Raw genomic sequence first — 25,427 nt, 5'->3', positions numbered from 1 at the left:
TATTCATCTGTCAACAGATAATTAGGCTGTTTTCATATTTTGACTACTATAAGTAATGCTGCAAAAAATGTGGAGCACAGATAACTCTTAGAGGTACTGATTTTATTTATTTCAGTTATATATCCAGAAGAGGGATTACTGGGTCATGTGGTAGTTATATTTTTTAGTTATATTTAGTTATATTTAGTATATATTTAGTATATATTTAGTATATATTTAGTTATATTTAGGTTTTTAATGAACCTACATACTCTTTTCCATAATGACTATACCAATTTGCATTCTGACCAATGATGTACAAAGGTTCTCTTTCCTCTATATCCTCACCAACACTCTTTGTCCTTTATCTTTTTTATTTTATTCTTAATGCCTCCACCTAAAGAGTCTCCCACACTGAGTCATCACAAGGAACACTTATGTACCACAATAACGATCTCTCACATTTAGAAATGTTGTTTATTACAACAATCCATAATTATAATTAAGTACATGATTGTTTTTATTTCATTGAAACTCTAACCAATTTAGCTTTGAATGTTATAAATGTATTATAATAAAAAAGGATATGATATAATGTGATATGCACCAGGGTAGTAGTCAGGCAACCTCAGTACAAGTCCTGGATCTTCCACTAGCTGATTATGTGACTTCAGGCAAAACATTTAATTCATGGAGCTTTAGTTACACATCTGTAAAATAAAGGAATTAGCCTGGGTCATTTCTATAACATTTCTTAGTTTTTCCCTAATGAGAATTCAAATAATTGGATGTACTTTTTCAATGAACACTTATATTGAGGTTTAATTTACATATCATAAAATTCATTGATTGTAAATGTAGAATTCAATCAGTTTTAGTAAATTATATAGAGTATGCAACTATCACCATCAGTAAAATCCAACTTTAGAATATTTTCACCACTTCAAAAAATTTCTTTGAGCCCACTTGTAATCAATCCTCATTCCCACTTCCAAACCCAGGCAACCACAGATCTGCTTTCTGATAATATAAACTTGTCTTTTCTGAGTATCTCACATAAAAGCAATCATACAATATATAGTATTTTTGCATCTGAGAGAAACAAAGGGAGAGAGAATCTTGCAATAGCCCATTTTGTTTGTTTCTATTTTACTGGATCAGAATATTAACAATACAGTTTCCAGTTTAATTTTTGCCTTTTAAATTTGATTATGGACTTTCTCATGCCAGAACTTTTGCTTGTAATATTTATGTTGCCGAATATATCAGTCCTTTTCTTTATGATTTCTGACTTTGGTATTAAGATTACAAAGTTCTTCATTGTACCACAATTATGTAAACATAACCCTATATATCATCTTATATCTTATGGTTTCATTTTTACAACTTGATATTTATTCTGCATAGAATTTATTTTTACTTAATATTTGTGAGGAAAATACCTAATTTTATTTTTCCAAATGGTTAACCAGTTGCCCTTACACTATACGTTAAATAATCCAGCATTTTACTAGTGAGTTTACTTGTAGCTTTTTATCAAGCTTTATACATACACATGCACACACACACACACACACACACACACATATATGTATCTATATATATTTTGGATTTTCTATTTTGTTACATTGATCTGATTGTTTATGATTTTGGCTTTATAAAATATCTAAATATCTGGTAGGACTCTGATTACTCTTCTTAGTTCTTGCAGCACAGATTATTCTAGATTAATTTTAGAATTGCTTAATCATACCTTTCCCCAATCCCTCCTGCCAAATATCATTTAAGCTTTTTTTATTGGTACTGAATTAAATGGATAGTAAAATGTGGAAAGATAGAAACAGTTTTCCATGTGTTGAGTTTTAGATGATGTCAGGATATCAATGTGGAGCTGTCCAGCAGACCAATGGATAATGTGGGTCTGAAACTCAGAAAAGGAGTTAAGATATGAAAAGAAATATAGGAGCTACTCACATTGAGGCTGAACAAATGTCTAGCCATAGAAATAGAAGATTTAGTTAAGTGAGAAAATGGAAGACAAGAAAGGAAGATAGACAAGGGCTGTATGTTAAGAAATATCCAGATTTGGGGGCTAGGGGAGAAAAGGGAGGCAATGAAAGAACATTCAGATATAGGAGAAACAGGATATTATGATATTATTAAAACCAACGAAAGAGAGAGATTTCAGAAGAAAGAAGTGTCATTATATCATCTTTTGGAAGGTGAGTAGAAAGTCCTCTCATATGAGGCATTTAAAATGGTCAAAGGTATATAAGTGGACAATATAATGGTAGTATCAGAGGATGGTGAGAGGAATATGAGGAGTTGTTCAATGAATATAAAGTTACAGTTATACAACTGGAGTATAACTGTTGAAAAACATATTGCATATAGTTAGGAATAAGGGGCTATAGACTTAAAAAAAGAAAACTTAACAGGGTAAATCATTAAGTTGTTCTTACCAAAAAAAGAGGGACACAAGAAAACTTTTGAAGGTGATAGATATGTTCATTACCTGGATTGTGGTGATGGTAACATGAGTACTGATATGTTCAAACTCACCAAATTGTTTATATTTATTATGTGCATTTTATGTACACCAATTACACCTTAATAAAGCAGAAATATTAAAATAAACTTTAGAAACAATGAGAAACCATTGAATTGGGTGTTTAAGGGCTTCTTTCAAAAGCAATGTGTGTTGCGAGGGGTAGGCAAACAGATTGCATTAGGTTGAGTAATGAAAGGGGTATTAAAGCTCTTGGTATTGCCAGGGCCATGTATTTTAATACTAAGTCTTTGAAAAGATGTGTGAATATTCAACTGCTCTCTCTCTCTCTCTCTCTCTCTCTCCCCTCCCCTTCTCTCTCTCTCTGTGTCTTTACCAACATTTACTGTTGGCTTTGATGAAGATGATAACAGGATTTAGTGTACAGAAAACCGTGAAGCAAGAAAAAGGAGAAGATGTTGCATCTTTTCCAAGTCCCTTATTTATAATCTAGTTGGTCCATTAAACCAAAAATGGACCAACTTCTATTAGTCTGCTACCAAAGACTATTAGTCTTTACTAAATTGTATGTGCCTGGTAATACTTGAATATTTTCAGTGATTTAGGAATAGATATTTATTTATTTATTTTAATATATGAAATTTATTGTCACATTGGTTTCCATACAACACCCAGTGCTCATCCCAAATGGTGCCCTCCTCAATACCCATCACCCACCCTCCCCTCCCTCCCACCCCCCATCAACCCTCAGTTTGTTCTCAGTTTTTAAGAGTCTCTTATGCTTTGGCTCTCTCCCACTCTAACCTCTTTTGTTTTTCCTTCCCCTCCCCCATGGGTAGAGAATGATGACTGGCAGCTATTTGAAAGATAATGGGGATTTGTGTGTTTCTATGGGTGGGTGGGAGAACTATGAGGAAATATTCTTTTTTTTAATGTTTATTTTTGAGAGAGAGACAGAGAGACAGACAGAGAGAGAGAAAAAAAATGCAAATGGGGGAGAGGCAGAGAGAGAAGGAAACGGTATCCTAAGCTGCTTCTGTGCTGCCAGCAGAGAGCCCAATGCCAGGCTCAAACTCAGGAACCATGAGATCATGAGCTGAGCCTAAATCGAATGCTTCACCAAGTCTGCCAACCAGGCGCCCCAGGAAATATTCTAATAAAAGCAAATTACCTAAGCCCCTGAAAGGGAGTTTCAATCCACTACTTCCACTTCCCCACCTAAAAGGGATTTTTTTAAAAAATAAGTAGTGAATAGGGGAAAAATGATTTAATTTTAAGGTTGTTAATGGTCCACTGCTCCTACACTGACATCCTTTGTCATTTAATAGTGTGTTTTCTAGACAGGTGACATAGTAATTAAGGCCTAATGAGAAAGAAGAGAGAAAGAATTTAATGCATGAATCAAAAAACACTTGATGGGAAGTGATATTACCTAGAGTCCCTTCAGTGGCTTACTTTTTACAGCTGCATAGTAACCTTTTCATTCTCATCAGAAATTGGAGCAGAAAAGCAGAAAATAGTCTTAAAATACTAGGAGAGCCTTTTTGCTCACTATTTCCAATGAGTTCTGTCTTCCAAATGTCTAAGAAAAAGAAAAATGTCTTTAAAGCAGGGCTTACATTTTACGTGTTAAAAATCAATTAAAAATTATGTTAAATTTTCCTAGAAAACACTCTACAAGCTAAAAGAAGCATTACATTTTTCAAGCACAATAAAAGGCAGGTTTCGCCAAAATCACCAAAAAGTGCTTGCTGACCTTTTAGCAGTTTCACTTCCATTTTTTTTCTTCTCTGAGAGAATAGGTATTTCTCTGATACAGAGCTTTTGACTTACCTCTAGCTTCCACCTTTTATCTCCCACCCTCACCTCTCCCATTTTTTTTTCTTTCCCTGTGTGGAAGTGAAGAGAAAAGAGATGTGGTAAAGCTACCTGGCAAACTCTAGAAAAAGTAATAGATGACTCAGCTCCTTAAAGTTCTGTGTCTACTAAAATATATGTATGGTTGAGCAATTTTAAAGATTTTTACTATCCTGAGAATCAAATTGTTTAAAGTATGACAAAGGTTAACATCTATAATGTTAAATATTTTAACAAATCTTCTTAGCTATATCTATTATATATATATGCATATAAAATATAGTTATGCATAATTACATAGTGTGAGTGTATCCCTAATATATAGAATGCCCTCTAGAATTTTCACTGATTAATAACTTTGCTTATTTATTTATTTTCCAATTTGCAGAGCTGCTTTTCCTGAGGAATAAGCAGTCACATCAACTGTATTTAACTTTCAAACTTTCAGTAATGTGGAAGCTATCTGTAAAAAATAAAACATGCCTTAATTAGCTGCATCACTTCATACCTTTTTATTTTAGAAATCCTCCAAATAGTTTTTATTTACATCTTATAAAATAATCAAACCTTGTATGAATATGTTGCCGGTAAAGCAAAGCTGTGTATAAAGTTATGAGCAATTAAGAACGGAAATATAAGGCAAGCCTATAAGGAATGACACCAATAATGATCTTACTGATGATTGCTGTAACTTCTATTCTGGCAGCATTAGTACTAATATCAGCTCTGCAGCTAAACCTGATGACAACTCCCCCACTTCATTTCATTTAGTGGCTAATTACATATGACATGAAATATCTAAGTAATGAATAAAGTCTCCTCCATATAAGCATCATTCTTTTACTAAAAAATTAAATTGAGGGGCACATGGGTGGCTCAGTCTGTTAAGCATCTGACTTTTTTTTAGTTTATTATTTATTTATTTTCAGAAAAAGAGTGGGAGAGCAAGCACACATAAGTGGGGGAGGAACAGAGAGAGAGACAGAGAGAGAGAGAGAGAGAGAGAGAGAGAATCCCAAGCAGGCTCCACAATGTCAGCACAGAGCCTGATGTGGGGCTTAAACTCATGAACCATGAAATCATAACCTCAAGCATCCAACTACTGGTTTTGCTTCAGGTCATAATCTCACAGTTCATGGGATTAAGCCTTGCATTGGGCTCCACACTGATAGCAGTGTGCTTGGAATTCTCTCTCTCTCTCTCTCTCTGCCTCTCCCCTGCTCATGCTCTCTCTCTAAAAATAAATAAATAAACTTAAAAAAACTAAATTTAATTTTTGGTGTTCAATAGATGCAGAAAAAGCATTTGACAAAATACACCATCCATTCATGATAAAAACAATCAACAAAGTAGATATAAAGGAAGCATACTTCAACATAATAAATGGCATATATGAAAAGGACACAACTAACATCATCCTCAGTGAGGAACAACTGAGATCTTTTCCTCTGTGGTCAGGAAAAAGACAGGATGTCCACTCTCACCATTGTAATTTAACACACAATACTGGAAGTCCTAGCCACAGCAATCAGAAAACAAAAAGAAATAAAAGGAATCCAAATTGTCAAGGAAGAAGTCAAACTTTCACCATTTGCAAATGACATGATACTCTCTATAGAAAACCCAAAAGGCCCCATTAAAAAACTGCTAGAACTGATACACAAATTTGGCAAAGTTGCAGTACACAAAATCAGCACACAAAAATTTGTTGCATTTCTATACACCAATAAAGAAGCAGCAAAAGAGAAATCAAGGAATTAATCCCATTTGCAATTGTACCAAAACCCATAATATACCTAGGAATAAACCTAACCAAAGAGGTAAAAGATCTGTACTCTGAAAACTATAAAACATGGAAGAAAGAAATTGAAGATGACACAAGCAAATGGAAAATCATCACATGCTCATGGATTGGAATAACAAATATTATTGAAATGCCTATACTACCCAAAGCAATCTACACATTTAAAGCAATCACAACAAATGGTGTTGGTAAACTGTAAAGCTACATGCAAAAGAAACTCAACCACTTTCTTACACCATACACAAAAGTAATTTCAAACTGGATTAAAGATCTACATGTGAGACCCAAAACCATAAAAATCCTAGAAGTTAACACAGGCAGTAACTTCTTTGACATTGGTTGTAGCAACTTCTTTCTAGATATGTCTCCTGAGGCAAAGGAAACAAAAGCAAAAATAAACTATTGGGACTTAATCATAATAAAAAGCTTCTTCACAGTGAAGGAAACAACAAAACTAAAAGGTGACCTATGGAATGGCAGAAGATATTTGCAAATGACATATCCAATAAAGGGTTAGTATCCAATATATAAAGAACTTAACAAACTCAATACCCCCAAATGAATGATCCAATTAATAGATGGGCAGAAGACATGAATAGACATTTTTCCAAAGAAGACATACAGATGGCCAAGAGACACATGAAAAGATGCTCAGCATCACTTATCATCAGGGAAATTCAGGTCAAAACTACAATGAGATATCACCTCACACCTGTCAGAATGGCTGAAATCAAAAACACAAGAAACAAGTGCTAGGGAGGATGTAAAGAAAAATGAGCCGTCATGCACCATAGGTGGCAATGCAAACTGTGGAAAACCGTATGGAGGTTTCTCAAAAAATTAAAAACGGAACTAACCTACAATCCAATAATGGCACTACTAGGTATTTACCCAAAAAATACAAAAACACTAATTTGATAGGATATATGCACCCTTATGATTATTGCAGCACTAATTTACAATAGCTAAACTATGGAAGTAGCCCAAGGGTGATATATATATATATATATATATATATATATATATATATATATATATAAAATTATTGAGCCGTAAAATAGAGTGAAATCTTGCCATTTGCAATGATATGGATGGAGGTAGAGATTATCATGCTAAGTGAAATAAGTCAGGGAAAGACAAATGCCATCTGATCAATCATAAGTGGAATTTATGAAACAAACAAATGAACAATGGGAGAATGAGGCAAACTAAGTAACTATAGAGAACAAACTAATGGTTACCAGTAGGGAGGTGGGGAGGGGATGGGTGAAATAGGTGATGGGGATTAAGGAGTACACCTGTGGTGGTAAGCACTGAGTGTTGTATAGAAGTGTTGAATTACTATATTGTACACCTGAAAGTAATATTACCCTGTTTACTGACTGGAAGTTAAATAAAAACTTGAAAATAACTAATTAAAGACATAAACAAATTGAATTTATGGTGGAATTTGCATTAAAATTCTGGTGAAATTTTTCTGTATATCTTAAACTCTAATGATGTATATACTCATAGGAGTTCCCCAATTAGCCATGTTTTTTTTCTGTTTATCCTCCATGCTCAGACAGGGCACTCCTATACATCTTTCCATGGGAAGGAATGGATCTGGAAAAATTCTGGGAGGACTGATAAATATTTTTGTTCTGTTTTCTATGGTGAAATAAAGCATCAGTTCCCAAAAGGCTGAGAGCTTCCACTAGTGTTTATCTAAATAATCTACATGCCATGACTGTGCAAAAAGAAAATGGAGAAATATTACTGTCTTGTTTTACTAAGGAGTAGAGGTGGGGATAATCTAAGACAGGACAATATTTTGTAGACACCTATGCTGTGAACCAGCCACTTTCCCTAGCTCAGCACAGAAGACTTTTTAATAGACTTATTTTTCTGAATTTATTTTCCTTTGTTTATTTTTTCATATTTTTAGAATATTGATTTTTTATCATATGAGAGATACATGTTTATTATAGAAAATAAAAAAAATACAATGAAAAATTAGAACAGTCCTATCTTTCAGTAATAACTATTCTTAAAATAGGAGTGTGTGGGTATTTTTGCCAGTGTTTTCTTTGCATATATGCAGGTGTGTGTGTGTGTGTGTTCACGTCACATGCCTTTTCACAAAATTAGAAAATTCTGTATTTATAGTTTTATATCATGTATTCAAAAATTATCATCTTTCACTTATTATAAGTAATACAAATTCATTGTAAAAATATTTAAATATGATTAAACTAATTGAAATAAGAATTAACAAAATATTAAAGGGCACCTGGGTCAGTTAAGCATCCAACTTTGGCTTAGGTCATGATCTCATGGGTCATGGGTTCAAGCCCCACATTGTGCTTTGTGCTGACTCAGAGCCCAGAGCCTGCTTCAGATTCTGTGTCTCCCTCTTTCTCTGCCCTTCCTCAGCTTGTGCTCTATCTCTCTCCCTCTTCCTCAAAAATAAAGAAACATTAAAAAAATAATTAAAACTAAACAAAATGAAGAAAAATAGAAGTTTCCTGTAATTCCGTCCAGAAATAACAATGTCAGTGTTTTGGTATTAAATAACATCATTCTTTTTGTTTCTTTTTCCTCTATGAAAAGGTACACTTCTTTTACTTTTACAAAATTGAGATCACACTGTACCTACATAGTAGGTTTTGTCACCTTCATTTAATTTACTTTCCAATTTTTTGTGAATATTTTCTTTATTATCAATTCTTCTTCTTCATTTTTATAGTATTTATTGTATTTATAGTATTTATTGTATTTTATAGTGATTTATTGAGTCCTTCATTGTTAAGCATATAGGTTATTTCCATTTATTTTTCAATTATAAACAACACTGTAGTGGCCATCTATCCATACTTGTTTCCTAGAATGCATTGTTAGAGGTACAGTTGCTCATCACAGCATATATGATGTGAATATATCATTTGTGCCTTTTTAAAATAAGAAAAAATATTTAAGTGATCTTGAGAAAGGTATTCTCAATAAAATTTTGAGGAATGAAAATGAAACTGTGGCCTTTTTTTTTCTATAGAAGAGTCCAATGAAGTTCCAAATGAGGCAAGGGTTCATAAGGAGGAGGACCACCATGCAGTATCCGCAGATAATGTGGTATGTACATTTTCAAATTCTTTCCTCATGATGGATTCTTTCCCACATGATGGATTTCAAGGATATGTTTCCCTTTGGTAATGATACTGGTGTTAGCAGAATAAAATCTTGCTCCACTTCACAAGCCAAAACAGAGCTGTCACCAATGAATTTATATATCTTTGAGAATTTAAGAAATGAAACTTAAAGCACTGTCATTTGTGCCTCAAATTTTTTGATTGAAGAGATTTGTAGGGCGCCTGGGTGGCTCAGTTAAGCATCCAACTTTGACTCAGGTCATGATCTCACAGTTGGTGAGTTCAAGCCCCACTTTGGGCTCTGTGTTGATGGTTCTGAGCCTGGAGCCTGCTTCAGATTCTGTGTCTCCCTCTCTCTCTGAATTTCCCACACTCGTGCTCTGTCTCTCCTTCAAAAATAAATAAGCATTAATTTTTTTTAAAAAAAGAAGAGATTTGCACATATAAAAATCTGATGCTTACTGCACATAGACATTTTATACATGTTACTTTTCTTTAACACATTCAGCAAAAAGCAGATTTCTTCTCATTTAACAGGTGGAAGAAATAAAATTGAGGTTAGCCTGAAACCATGAAGGAAGCCCTTGTTAGTTTGGGTCTTGTATCCAAGGATTCCTGATTCAGAGTTGTCTGTTCAGACCACACCTATCTCTACTATGTTTGGAAACTTACCTTCTTTCTAGTTGTATTAGACTCTTTTAGTCTTCTTAAAAATTGCTCTAATGAGAGAAGGACGATATTAAAAGACTGGGTAACAGGCAGAGACAGACTGTATGCAGATTAAACTGGGCTTTGTGAAAATGTAAATATTACTGATATATAGAAATGTTCTCCAAACAGCTGTTTTAGCAGCATCTGTTTATATTTTGACTCCATCAAGTAATACAGAAATCAAGATAATATTAAAGTCAAAACCAAAAGCAAATGCCATTTTGCTTTTGTTTTTTTCTTTTGAATTATTAATTTTTGCTTGATTGAAATCTTTAAAAAAATGGTCCCTATAATGGATTTTTGTGTTACAAAATGGGTGTAGCTTCATGATTTACCCAGGCTTCCTTTGCAAAAATTATGACACTCTGATTCTTCTATATCTCCTTAATAAAAGTTGACACATAAAATACAATTTTGCTCTTTTTTGTTAAATTCAACAATATATAACAGTGTTTTCCACGTGCAGAATATAGTTTAGGATTACATTTTATTGATCTCAGTCCTGATTTAAGTTGATGTTTGACCCTAGTAACACAACTCAATAGACTATAGGAAAACAAGCTTTGATTTTGATGCAAAGCCATGTTTTCTTTAGATAGCTAGTAATAATTATTTTCCACAATATTAATCGTGTTAACATACATACCATGAAGTAATAATATCCTCTGCTCTATATTTGAGTTGTACTGTACAAGCTATATACAATTATTTACAAATTAAAACCTTTTGCCCTAAACACATGTTCATTTTTATTCTGAATTTCTCTGCATTGGATCTCCCCTCAGCAGACATTTGGAAATAATAAATGAAGTCATAGCATGGGATGACCGAAGTCACTTAGGGACCTAATTTTTGAAAAACAATTGATTTTTAGAGATAAATTTTGACAAAGCACAAAGACATATAAGACTTATTTATATGCGCATATATATCCAGTGATTCTTGGTGCCTTCGTCCCTGGATTACTTATCTTCTTTACCCCCAAACCAATACAAATACAGAATCTAAAAAAAATTTGGAAAGTGTAAAATCAGGTCTGATGAAAACTGATATGATTAAACATCAAGTTTATAATTATTTTAATTAAAAACAAAATAGAGTCATCTCTAATCAGCAGCAGAAAGCTATGGTTACATATCCTTATAGGCAAAGTATTAAGGATGGTCATTCAGGGTATGTTCTCCACTTTTTAAAAATTGTTATTCAAATTCCAATTAGTTAGAAGGGCAGCAAGATGGCGGCATAGGAGGACACTGGGCTCACCGCGCGTCCTGCTGATCACTTAGATTCCACCTACACCGGCCTAAATAACCCAGAAAACCGCCAGAGGATTAGCAGAACGGAGTCGCCGGAGCCAAGCGCAGACGAGAGGCCCACGGAAGAGGGTAGAAGGGTGGCGAGGCAGTGCGCACTCCACGGACTGGTGGAAGGGAGCCGGGGCGGAGGGGCAGCTCTCCGGCCAAGCAGAGCCCCCGAGTCTGGCTTGCAAAAGGAGAGGGGCTGGGCGGACTGTGTTCCCACAGCAAGCGCCACGTAGCCTCAGGGAGGACATAAGTTAGCAGCTCTGCTCGGAAAGCTGGAAGGCTGGAGGACAAAGGGAGGGAGAGCTGCTGAGCCTCCGGACTACAGAGCTCAGTTTGGCGGGGAACAAAAGCGCTCGCCAGCGCCATCTCCCCCGCCCATCCCCCAGCCAAAATCCCAAAGGGAACCAGTTCCTGCCAGGGAACTTGCTGGCTCCGCACAAACACCCAACTCTGTGCTTCTGCGGAGCCAAACCTCCGGCAGCAGATCTGACTCCCTTCCGTTGCCACAGGGCCCCCCCTGAAGTGGATCACCTAAGGAGAAGCGACCTAAGCCCGCCCCTCCTGCCCCCGTGCACCTTGCCTACCCACCCCAGCTAATACGCCAGATCCCCAGCATCACAAGCCTGGCAGTGTGCAAGTAGCCCAGACGGGCCACACCACCCCACAGTGAATCCCGCCTCTAGGAGAGGGGAAGAGAAGGCACACACCAGTCTGACTGTGGCCCCAGCGGTGGGCTGGGGGCAGACATCAGGTCTGACTGCGGCCCCGCCCACCAACTCTAGTTATACATCACAGCACAGGGGAAGTGCCCTGCAGGTCCTCACCACGCCAGGGACTATCCAAAATGACCAAGCGGAAGAATTCCCCTCAGAAGAATCTCCAGGAAATAACAACAGCTAATGAGCTGATCAAAAAGGATTTCAATAATATAACAGAAAGTGAATTTAGAATAATAGTCATAAAATTAATCGCTGGGCTTGGAAACAGTATAGAGGACAGCAGAGAATCTCTTGCTACAGAGATCAAGGGATTAAGGAACAGTCACGAGGAGCTGAAAAACGCTTTAAATGAAATGCAAAACAAAATGGAAACCACCACGGCTCGGATTGAAGAGGCAGAGGAGACAATAGGTGAACTAGAAGATAAAGTTATGGAAAAGAGGAAGCTGAGAAAAAGAGAGATAAAAAAATCCAGGAGTATGAGGGGAAAATTAGAGAACTAACTGATACACTAAAAAGAAATAATATACGCATAATTGGTATCCCAGAGGAGGAAGAGAGAGGGAAAGGTGCTGAAGGGGTACTTGAAGAAATCATAGCTGAGAAGTTCCCTGAACTGGGGAAGGAAAAAGGCATTGAAATCCAAGAGGCACAGAGAACTCCCTTCAGGCGTAACTTGAATCGATCTGCACGACATATCATAGTGAAACTGGCAAAATACAAGGATAAAGAGAAAATTCTGAAAGCAGCAAGGGGTAAACGTGGCCTCACATATAAAGGGAGACCTATAAGACTCGTGACTGATCTCTCTTTTGAAACTTGGCAGGCCAGAAAGAATTGGCACGAGATTTTCAGGGTGCTAGACAGAAAAAATATGCAGCCGAGAATCCTTTATCCAGCAAGTCTGTCATTTAGAATAGAAGGAGAGATAAAGGTCTTCCCAAACAAACAAAAACTGAAGGAATTTGTCACCACTAAACCAGCCCTACAAGAGATCCTAAGGGGGACCATGTGAGACAAAGTACCAGAGGCATCACTACAAGCATAAAACATACAGACATCACAATGACTCTAAACCCATATCTTTCTATAATAACACTGAATGTAAATGGATTAAATGCGCCAACCAAAAGACATAGGGTATCAGAATGGATAAAAAAACAAGACCCATCTATTTACTGTCTACAAGAGACTCATTTTAGACCTGAGGACACCTTTAGATTGAGAGTAAGGGGATGGAGAGCTATTTATCATGCGACTGGAAGCCAAAAGAAAGCTGGAGTAGCCATACTTATATCAGACACACTAGACTTTAAATTAAAGGCTGTAACAAGAGATGAAGAAGGACATTATATAATAGTTACAGAGTCTATCCATCAGGAAGAGCTAACAATTATAAATGTCTATGCGCCGAATACCGGAGCCCCCAAATATATAAAACAATTACTCATAAACATAAGCAACCTTATTGATAAGAATGTGGTAATTGCAGGGGACTTTAACACCCCACTTACAGAAATGGACAGATCATCTAGACACACGGTCAATAAAGAAACAAGGGCCTTGAATGAGACATTGGATCAGATGGACTTGACAGATATATTTAGAACTCTGCATCCCAAAGCAACAGAATATACTTTCTTCTCCAGTGCACATGGAACATTCTCCAAGATAGATCATATACTGGGTCACAAAACAGCCCTTCATAATTTTACAAGAATTGAAATCATACCATGCATACTTTCAGACCACAATGCTATGAAGCTTGAAATCAACCACAGGAAAAAGTCTGGAAAACCTCCAAAAGCATGGAGGTTAAAGAACACCCTACTAACGAATGAGTGGGTCAACCAGACAATTAGAGAAGAAATTTAAAAATATATGGAAACAAATGAAAATTAAAATACAACAATCCAAACGCTTTGGGACGCAGCGAAGGCAGTCCTGAGAGGAAAATACATTGCAATCCAGGCCTATCTCAAGAAACAAGAAAAATCCCAAATACAAAATCTAACAGCACACCTAAAGGAACTAGAAGCAGAACAGCAAAGGCAGCCTAAACCCAGCAGAAGAAGAGAAATCATAAAGATCAGAGCAGAAATAAACAATATAGAATCTAAAAAAACTGTAGAACAGATCAACGAAACCAAGAGTTGGTTTTTTGAGAAAATAAACAAAATTGACAAACCTCTAGCCAGGCTTCTCAAAAAGAAAAGGGAGATGACCCAAACAGATAAAATCATGAATGAAAATGGAATTATTACAACCAATCTCTCAGAGATACAAACAATTATCAGGGAATACTATGAAAAATTATATGCTAACAAATTGGACAACCTGGAAGAAATGGACAAATTCCTGAACACCCACACTCTTCCAAAACTCAATCAGGAGGAAATAGAAAGCTTGAACAGACCCATAACTAGCGAAGAAATTGAATCGGTTATCAAAAATCTCCCAACAAATAAGAGTCCAGGACCAGATGGCTTCCCAGGGGAGTTCTACCAGACGTTTAAAGCAGAGATAATACCTATCCTTCTCAAGCTATTCCAAGAAATAGAAAGGGAAGGAAAACTTCCAGACTCATTCTATGAAGCCAGTATTACTCTGATTCCTAAACCAGACAGAGACCCAGTAAAAAAAAAGAGAAGTACAGGCCAATACCCCTGATGAATATGGATGCAAAAATTCTCAATAAGATACTAGCAAATCGAATTCAACGGCATATAAAAAGAATGATTCACCATGATCAAGTGGGATTCATTCCTGGGATGCAGGGCTGGTTCAACATTCGCAAATCAATCAACGTGATACATCACATTAACAAAAAAAAAGAGAAGAACCATATGATCCTGTCAATGGATGCAGAAAAGGCCTTTGACAAAATCCAGCACCCTTTCTTAATAAAAACCCTTGAGAAAGTCGGGATAGAAGGAACATACTTAAAGATCATCAAAGCCATTTATGAAAAGCCCACAGCTAACATCATCCTCAACGGGGAAAAACTGAGAGCTTTTTCCCTGAGATCAGGAACACGACAAGGATGCCCACTCTCACCGCTGGTGTTTAACATAGTGCTGGAAGTTGTAGCATCAGCAATCAGACAACAAAAGGAAATCAAAGGCATCAAAATTGGCAAAGATGAAGTCAAGCTTTCGCTTTTTGCAGATGACATGATATTATACATGGAAAATCCGATAGACTCCACCAAAAGTCTGCTAGAACTGATACAGGAATTCAGCAAAGTTGCAGGATACAAAATCAATGTACAGAAATCAGTTGCATTCTTATACACTACCAAGGAAGCAACAGAAAGACAAATAAAGAAACTGATCCCATTCACAATTGCACCAAGAAGCATAAAATACCTAGGAATAAATCTAACCAAAGATGTAAAGGATCTGTATGCTGAAAACTATAGAAAGCTTATGAAGGAAATTGAAGAAGATTTAAAGAAACGGAAAGACATTCCGTGCTCATGGATTGGAAAAATAAATATTGTCAAAATGTCAATACTACCCAAAGCTATCTACACATTCAATGCAATCCCAATCAAAATTGCACCAGCATTCTTCTCGAAACTAGAACAAGCCATCCTAAAATTCATATGGAACCACAAAAGGCCCCCAATAGCCAAAGTAATTTTGAAGAAGAAGACCAAAGCAGGAGGCATCACAATCCCAGACTTTAGCCTCTACTACAAAGCTATCATCATCAAGACAGCATGGTATTGGCACAAAATCAGACACATAGACCAATGGAATAGAATAGAAACCCCAGAACTAGACCCACAAAAGTATGGCCAACTCATCTTTGACAAAGCAGGAAAGAACATCCAATGGAAAAAAGACAGCCTCTTTAACAAATGGTGCTGGGAGAACTGGACAGCAACATGCAGAAGGTTGAAACTAGACCACTTTCTCACACCATTCACAAAAATAAACTCAAAATGGATAAAGGACCTAAATGTGAGACAGGAAACCATCAAAACCTTAGAGGAGAAAGCAGGAAAAGACCTCTCTGACCTCAGCTATAGCAATCTCTTACTCGACACATCCCCAAGGGCAGGGTATTAAAAGCAAAAGTGAATTACTGGGATCTTATGAAGAAAAAAAGCTTCTGCACAGCAAAGGAAACAACCAACAAAACTAAAAGGCAACCAACGGAATGTGAAAAGATATTCGCAAATGACATATCGGACAAAGGGCTAGTATCCAAAATCTATAAAGAGCTCACCAAACTCCACACCCGAAAAACAAATAACCCAGTGAAGTAATGGGCAGAAAACATGAATAGACACTTCTCTAAAGGAGACATCCGGATGGCCAACAGGCACATGAAAAGATGTTCAGCGTCGCTCCTTATCAGGGAAATACAAATCAAAACCACACTCAGGTATCACCTCACGCCAGTCAGAGTGGCCAAAATGAACAAATCAGGAGACTATAGATGCTGGAGAGGATGTGGAGAAACGGGAACCCTCTTGCACTGTTGGTGGGAATGCAAATTGGTGCAGCCGCTCTGGAAAGCAGTGTGGAGGTTCCTCAGAAAATTAAAAATAGACCTACCCTATGACCCAGCAATAGCACTGCTAGGAATTTATCCAAGGGATACAGGAGTACTGATGCATAGGGCCACTTGTACCCCAATGTTCATAGCAGCACTCTCAACAATAGCCAAATTATGGAAAGAGCCTAAATGTCCATCAACTGATGAATGGATAAAGAAATTGTGGTTTATATACACAATGGAATACTAAGTGGCAATGAGAAAAAATGAAATATGGCCTTTTGTCGCAACGTGGATGGAACTGGAGAGTGTGATGCTAAGTGAAATAAGCCATACAGAGAAAGACAGATACCATGTGGTTTCACTCTTATGTGGATCCTGAGAAACTTAACAGGAACCCATGGGGGAGGGGAAGGGAAAAAAAAAAAAAGAGGTTAGAGTGCGAGAGAGCCAAAGCATAAGAGACTGTTAAAAACTGAGAGCAAACTGAGGGTTGATGGGGGGTGGGAAGGAGGAGAGGGTGGGTGATGGGTATTGAGGAGGACACCTTTTGGGATGAGCACTGGGTGTTGTATGGAAACCAATTTGTCAATAAATTTCATAAAAAAAAAAAAAAACCTGGGTCTGAGGTGGCACCTGAAACATAAGGCTTTCCACTTGAGATGCTGGCTTTCCCCCCAGTGTTAGTTTAAGTTATACAACATAATAATTTGATATACGTGTATTTGTGTAATGACCACCACACCAAGTCTCGTCAACATCCATCGCCTTGGGGCGCCTGGCCGGCTCTTGATCTCAGGGTCACGAGTTCAAGCCCCACATTGGTGTAGACAGTGCTTAAGTAAATAAATAAACTTTTAAAAGAATCCAAAAAAAAAAAAAAACAATTCCAATTAGTTAACACACACTGAAATATTAGTTTCAGGTGTACAATATAGTGAATCAACACTTCCATACAACACCTGGTGCTTAAAAATTTAGAGCTGATCTTGTCTTTTGGTTTTGATTTAAAAAAATAATGTTCCATGATTAGAGAACTTTCCTTGCTCTCATGGTTGGAGCTTATTGGTCATTACTCACATCAGCAGTTAGCTCTTCACTCTTTTTAATAGATATTTAATTAGTACCTACTATGTACAAAATACTGTACAGACTATGTTGAACCTTAATTCTAAAGATAATGGAAGTTTATCTCTCTCTCTCTCTCCCTCTCTCTCTCTCCTTACTGTCCAGTGAAGGAAGAAAACCGCCAGGTTATTTTTATTATCACATCATAATTGTCTAGCTAATGGAGTGCATTTAATAAATTAATTTTTTAGGGGTGCCTGGGTGGCTCAGTTGGTTGAGCGTCCGACTTTGGCTCAGGTCATGATCTCACCGCTTGTGACTTCGAGCGCTGAGTCAGGCTCTGTGCTGACAGCTCAGAGCCTGGAGCCTGCTTCAGATTCTGTGTCCCACTCTCTCTCTGCCCCTCTCTCGCTCATGCTCTGTCTCTCTCAAGAATAAATAAAACATTAAAAGTTTTTAATAAAAAATAAATAAATAATTTTTTTAAAACTGTATTTGACTTTGGAATGCATGTCACATGTTGATATCTTACATTAGAAGTTAGTTGTGAAGAAGTACATGGTAATTTAAAAAAAAAAGCCCTTGCAACAAAGTAGGTATGGTTAGCATTAGACTACTCTTATGGGAAGTGAGCTTCCTGTCACTGTAGGGCTCTGTTTAAGCAGAATTCAAGTGCTTATTTTTTTTTTCCTTTTATATTGTGAAAAGTTTAAAGTTTATTTTTAAGCTTCTTATTTGAGAGAGAGAGAGTGCAAGTGTGAAGGGGTGGGGAAGGGCAGAGAGAGAGGGAGAGAGAGAATTCCAAGCAGGCTCTGGACTGCCAGTACAGAGCCTTAGGCAGGGTTTGATCTCATGAACTGGTGAGATCATGACCTGAGCTAAAATTGAGTTGGACACTTAACCCACTGAGTGACCCAGGGGCCCTGAGGTTTTGCTATTTTAAATAGTATTACAATAATTTTCTATTTACTTAAAAAATTAATGTTTATTTTTGGGGGAGAGAGAGGCAGAGCGTGAGTGGGGAAGGAGCAGAGAGACTGGGTATAGAATCCAAAGCAGGCTCCTGGCTTTAAGCTGTCAGCACAGAGCATGTCGTGGGGCTTGAACCCACCAACCTTGAGATCATGACCTGAGCCAAAATCAGACACTTAACCAACTGAGCCACCCAAGCATCCCAATAATTTTCTATTTACTAAGCAGTCATCAATTAAAGGTAGAGGAAGGTGGCTCAAACACACACTGGTTATAACACTGAAGGGCCAGTCAGTTATCAGTTTATTGTGGATAATCTAGACTAGATGATCTCATCATAAAAAGTAAACATTGAATGTATATGTTCTATACATTGTTGAGTGTAGTGATGATAATCAGATATATATTTATTGAAACTTCTCTACTTCTGTTACAGAAAATAGAAATTATTGATGATGAAGAAAGTGACATGATAAGTAATTGTGAAGTTGAACAAGTGAATTCTCTCTTGGATTATAAGGTGAAAGTAATTTCAAATTCTTAATTCATTAAGAGAATGTACTAATTGAAGCAGACTTTTACAGTACTTATGTACTAGTTTATTTCACTTTTACTTTCATTTGATAAGTTAAACTGGGGCTCCACATTGACTTTCTCAGGCACTTAGATATCAGTCAAGATGTTGGCCATTTTAATGCTGGCTAGTTTAGTGGTTGTAGTTTTAAGCAAACAGCTTGCTGAGTGGGAGTAGGTGTTGATAGTGTATACCAAGGTGAGGCTGTTCACAGTGTTGGTTAATTTATGTTAGTTGGTTAATTTATGACAGTGGATTAAAAGGTAATGTTTATTTTTAAATGGTGGCAAAGGCGAGTTTTTTTTCCAGTGGCATTTGCTAATTTGATCTTGGAATTCAACTTTTGAAGACCATTTCTAGGAAACTTGTTTGAGAAGTTTAAAAACAATTTGCAGAACAAATACCAAATGAATATAAATAGAGATGACATTTTCTTAAAACCACTTGTACCTAAACTGTAAGGCTTATGTTGTGAGTGTGCCATACATAATTTTATTTTATTAAATTTTGACATGAGATATCTGTCTATATCAATATGTTTTCTGCATAGATATATAATTATTACCACTTTGTTAATCAATACTGTATCTTACTAGGTAACTTTGTGGCTTTCCAAATTTTGGCCAATCTTTCTATCCATATACAAAAGTTCTTTTCTTGAAATATCATAAGTGACAAAGCAGAGATTAATCATCCTAAGCTGTTAATAGAAAAAAAAATAATCAGAAAAGAATCCTTTTCCTTTTCATTTTCTCAGTCTTTTTGGTTTTACTATAACTGAAATTATGTACTTCAACAGATTATTTCCTAAATGTTTATAACATGTCAGACTTTATAATATTGAACATTATAAACATAGGAGACAATTATCTTTTGAAATTTATTTGTTAAGTGGTCAAAATGCACACTATAATCCAGTATTTAAGCTGTATTTCCAACTAATAAAATTATAAAATTGTATTTCTGAACTACAAGAGATCATTCTTATCTTTCCTCCATAGTCATAAAGTATTTCTAAATGCCCAGTTAGGTTTAAAGAGCTCTGTACCATGTGGCACGAGGTATGAAAATTACAAAGAGGACCGGATTGCATGGCTGCTAAGTAATCTCCACTTAGTACTCTCAAACAGGTCAAATGGAGTTGGACTCAAAACAGAGGATACTCTCCAGAACCTTTCCCTTCTGGAGTGCCACTTGAGAAGGTTTTGAGCTAAAACAAGGGTAGGGCAGAATGTTCTACCCAGAAATGCTAATTACATTTTTATTGCACTCTATAGGACATTTAATGATTCAATGTTTTCCATTGCGGTAAATGCTGTGGGAATAGGAGTCCTTAACTATCTTGTTAAGAATGTCTTTGACAACACATTACTATCCTACATAAATGTCTTTCCTTTAACTCTAAAAAATTAACACCTATATAGAAAATATATCTTTCCGTAATCATTTTTTTTTAATTTTTAAGGTTTATTTTTGAGAGAGAGAGAGAGAGAGAGAGAGAGAGAGAGGCAGAGTGCTAGTGGGGGAGGGAAGAGAGAGAGGGAGACACAGAACCTGAAGCAGGCTCCAGGCTCTGAGCTGTCAGCACAGAGCCTGCTACAGGGCTCAAACTCACAAACCATGCAATCATGACCTGAGTTGACATCAGATGCTTAACCAACTGAGCCACCTAGGTGCCCCTTTTCATAACCATTATGAAATACTTCACTTCATTTGTGATTTCTTACCTTAATTCAAAAGCAAGGGTAAATTAGGAAAGGAAAGAAGATGGAAGACTAGAAGAATCCTGAGCTCACCTATTCCCACAGAAATACCTAGGCAATATTATACATCTATTCAACTGTTACTAAACACTACCAGAAGAGATGTTGCACAGCTAGTCTTAAGAAGCCACATATAAAGTGTAAGGGGCAGAGATGCAGTTGGGAACCAACTCCCTGTGTGAGTAAATACAAACAAGAGGGACATCACAGTCATGGAGAAGTGACTCAGACTCCTCAAAGGGCACTGCTGGCACTGGGGACACCACAGGGAAGAAAAGTCCCCATAATGTTTGGTTTTGGAAACCAGCAGGCATTAACTCTGGGAACTTTAAAAATCAGTAAGCTTAATGCCATGAAAGCTGAAGGTTGATAGGAAACCGAGTACCTATCCTTAAAGAGACAGTATACTAAGTAAATGGGTCCAAGACACAGCACAGAAAACAGCAGTTTGAAAAGTGCCTGAAGTATACATGAAAGGCATTTATTGTTCAATCTTAGAACATGTACTGGAAGGAAAGGGATCTTCATATTTCTTCAAGAATGAAAGTTCAACAATGTCAAAAATTTCTTGGCTTTTCCCAGAGTAAAGAGCCAGAGGCCTACAAGAGCCATTTCTAACACTCTCCATCTTCCTTGCCAGCAACAATTGCTTCACCAAGTAATTCCTCTGAGGACCAACCACACCCAAAACACCTGCCACGATAGGCACAGCTTCCAAAGCTGTTCCTGACCAACTACACCTGGTTTACAGCTTTGGCACAGACCAGCACCAAAACAAAGTGACTCCACTCATATGGAGGGGGTAAAAAACCAACACACCAGGCACCCACAATTACTGTAGCCAGACCCCTTAGCTGCATGTATAAGGAAGGGACTTAGCCCTGAACTTCCGTGTATGTGCAGTCTTGGCAGAGAGGTTAATAGCACACTGTTAGAATGAGTAATGGCCTCGCCCACCAACCAGTACTACTTGGCCTCAACCAGGACACTCAAAGGTGTGCTCACAGAAGGCAAAGTGGGCCATAGAAGCTATCTGGGATGAAGGCAACTATGCTCAGCCACAACAGGAAGTGCCTGCAACCCACACAGGGGATACCCCTGGGGCACCTGGTTCTGGTGACATGGGAGAATTGAATTATAGGGCACCACAGGACCTCTTATACACGAGGCCACTACTTGAATGACCAGAAGATATAGCTGCTCTACCTAATACATAGAAACACACACACAGAGTTGGATGAAATGAGGAGTCAGAGGAATATGTCCCAAATGAAAGAACAAGACAATCACAGTAAAGAGCTAAATGAAGCAAAGATAAGAAATATGCCTGATAAAGAGTTCAAAGTAGTGGTCATAAAGATACTGAAAAGACATGAGAAAAAAAAGTGGATAAACCCAGTGAGAATGTCCACAGAGAATTAGAGAATATAAACAAGAATGAATCATAGCTGAAGAATTCAATGACTGACATGAAAAATACAGTAGAGGGAATCAATAGCAGATTAAAGAATGCAGAAAAATGGATCAGTGATCTGGAAGACAGGGTAATGGAAAGTGACTAATCTGAATAGCAAAAAGAAAAAGAATAATAAAAGGAGAATAAGTTAAGAAACTATGCAACACCATCAAGCATAACATTCACATTATAGAATTCCCAGAAGGAGAAGAGAGAGAGAAAGGGAAATGAAAATTATTTGAAAAAAAAAAAAAAACAATAGCAGGACACTTCTCTAACCTGGGGAAGGAAAAAGAGATCCAGGTCCAAGAAGTAAGTAGAGCCCCTAACAAGATGAACCCAAGGAGGTCCACACCAAGACACATAATAATTAAACTGTCAAAATGTAATATTGAAGAAAGAATTTAAAAGCAGCAAAAGAAAATAGTTACAAACAAGGGAAACCCCAAAGGGCTATCAGGTAATTTTTCAGCAGAAACATTGCAGGCCAGAAGGGATTGGCATGATATATTCAAGGAGATAAAAGGGAGAAAAAAAAAAAACTACAACAAAGAATACCCTACCCAGGAAGGTTATCATTCAGAATTGAAGGGAAGAGGAAGAGTTTCCCAGACACCACCCCCCACAAAGAAGAATGTTAAAGGAATTCATCGCCAGTAAACCAACTTCACAAGTAATGATAAAGGGACTTTTTTTGAGCAGAAAGAAAAGGCAATGACTTGAAGAAAGGAAATTAAGCAAGGAAATAATTTCCAGGTTAAAGCAAACATAGAGTGAAAGTTAGTCTATTAGTCACTTATAAACTTCATAAAGCCAGTAAGGAGGTTAAAACATAAAAGTAGTATGGGACGCCTGGGTGGTGCAGTCAGCTAAGCGTCCGACTTCAGCCAGGTCACGATCTCGTGGTCCGTGAGTTCGAGCCCCTTGTCAGGCTCTGGGCTGACGGCTCAGAGCCTGGAGCCTGTTTCCGATTCTGTGTCTCCCTCTCTCTCTGCCCCTCCCCCATTCATGCTCTGTCTCTCTCTGTCCCAAAAAATAAACGTTGAAAAAAAAAATTTTAAACAAAAACAAAAACATAAAAGTAGTAAAATCAAATGTGGATATAAAAGGGATACACAAAATAGGAAGATGTAAAATATAACATTATGTACATAAAATGGAGGCGGGAGTAACAAGGTAGTGCTTTTAGAATGTATTGAAACTAAAGTGACCATCAACTTAATGTAGACTGCTATTCACATAAAATGTAACATATGAATGCAATGGTACCCACAAATCAATAAATTACTATAGATATACAAAACAATAAAGAGAACAGAAACTAAACATAACACTAAAGTAAGCTATCAAAACACAAGGGAAGTAAACAAGAAAAGAAAAGAACAGAGAATAACTATAAGAACAACCAGAAAACAATTTTTAAAAAGGCAATAAGTACATACCCATTAATAACTATTTTAAAGATAAATGGGCCAAATGCTCCAATCAAAACACAGGGTGACTGAATGCATAAAAATGCAAGACCCATCTATATGCTACCTATAAGACACTTCAAAACTAAGACACATGCAGTTTGAAAGTGAAGGGATGGAAGAATATTTACCATGCCAATGGAAGCCAAAAGAAAGCTGGGTAGTAATACTTATATCAGACAAAATAGGCTTTAAAGCAAACTGTAATAAGAGCCAAAAAAGGACACCACATGATGATAAAGGAGACAGTCCAAGAAGAGAATAGAATGATTGTATATATTTATGCACCCAATATAGAGGCACCAAAATATATAAAGCAAATATTAAGAGACATAAGGGGAGACATTTACAGTGATGCAACAATAGCAGGGAACTTTAAGACCCCACTTACATCAATGGATAGATCATCCAGACAGAAAATCAACAAGGAAACTATGGCTTTGAATGGCACATTACTCCAGATGGACCTAATTGTTATTTCCAGAACATTCTATCAAAAAACAGAAGAGCAGGGGCGCCTGGGTGGCGCAGTCGGTTGAGCGTCCGACTTCAGCCAGGTCACGATCTCGCGGTCCGTGAGTTCGAGCCCCGCGTCGGGCTCTGGGCTGATGGCTCAGAGCCTGGAGCCTGTTTCCCATTCTGTGTCTCCCTCTCTCTCTGCCCCTCCCCCGTTCATGCTCTGTCTCTCTCTGTCCCAAAAATAAATAAACGTTGAAAAAAAAATTAAAAAAAAAAAAAAAAAAAAAAGAAAAAAAAAAACAGAAGAGCACACAGTCTTTTCAAGTGCACATGGCACATTCTCCAGGACCAATCATATATTAGGCCACAAAACAAGTCTCAATAAATATGAAAAGCTTAAAATAATATCAAGCACAACATTAACCACAACAGTATGAAACTAGAAATCAATTACAGGGAAAAAAAACTGAAAAAAACAAACACAATCGGGGTAACCAACAAGCTACTAAACTCCAGTGGGTCAATGAAGAAATCGAAGGCAATTAAAAAATACATGGAGACAAATGAAAATGAAAACACAGCAATCCAAAATCTTTAGGATGCAACAAAAGCAGCTCTAAGAGTGAACTTCATATAGCAATACAGGCCTACCTCAAGAAACAAGAACACAAGACAACCAAGCCTCACACCTAAAGTAACCATAAGAAGAAAAAATAAATTCCACAGCTAGTAGAAGGAAGGAAATAATAAATGTTAGCACAGGAATAAGTAAAATAGACACTACAAACACAATAGAGAATATCAACGATACCCATTGCTGGTTCTTTGAAAAGTTAAACAGAATTGATAAATCTCTATCTAGACTCATCAAGAAAAAAGAGAGATGACTCATCAAATGAAGGGAGAGAAATAACAACCAACACCATAGAAATACAAAGAAATATAAGAAAATATTATGAAATATCATATGACATTAAATCGGACAACCTAGAGAAATGAATAAATTCCTAGAAATATATAGTCTCTAGAACTGTCCAGGGATGGATGAATGGGTAAAGAAGTAGAGATGTGTGTGTGTGTGTGTGTGTGTGTGTGTGTGTGTATGTGTTACTTTGCCATAGAAGAAGAATGAGTTTTTGCCACTTG

At 37.0% G+C, this 25,427-nt stretch overlaps 1 protein-coding gene across 2 annotated transcripts in view; it reads left to right on the top strand.

Moving 5' to 3' along the window:
* The window catches only part of HDX (highly divergent homeobox), a 190,866-nt gene that overhangs the window by 135,257 nt on the left and 30,182 nt on the right, over positions 1-25,427 (top strand). For both annotated transcript variants that reach the window (XM_006943850.4, XM_019824034.3), the window contains exons 7-8: positions 9,181-9,257; positions 18,994-19,077. In XM_006943850.4, the coding sequence (XP_006943912.3) occupies positions 9,181-9,257; positions 18,994-19,077 (161 nt within the window). The remainder of the gene's footprint in view (positions 1-9,180; positions 9,258-18,993; positions 19,078-25,427) is intronic.

This window comes from Felis catus, chromosome X (assembly GCF_018350175.1).
Source record: "Felis catus isolate Fca126 chromosome X, F.catus_Fca126_mat1.0, whole genome shotgun sequence".
In the NCBI taxonomy this organism is placed as follows: Eukaryota; Metazoa; Chordata; class Mammalia; order Carnivora; family Felidae; genus Felis; species Felis catus.
The sequence above is the reverse complement of the archived record's forward strand: the minus strand, read 5'-3'. Positions and strand labels throughout refer to the sequence as shown.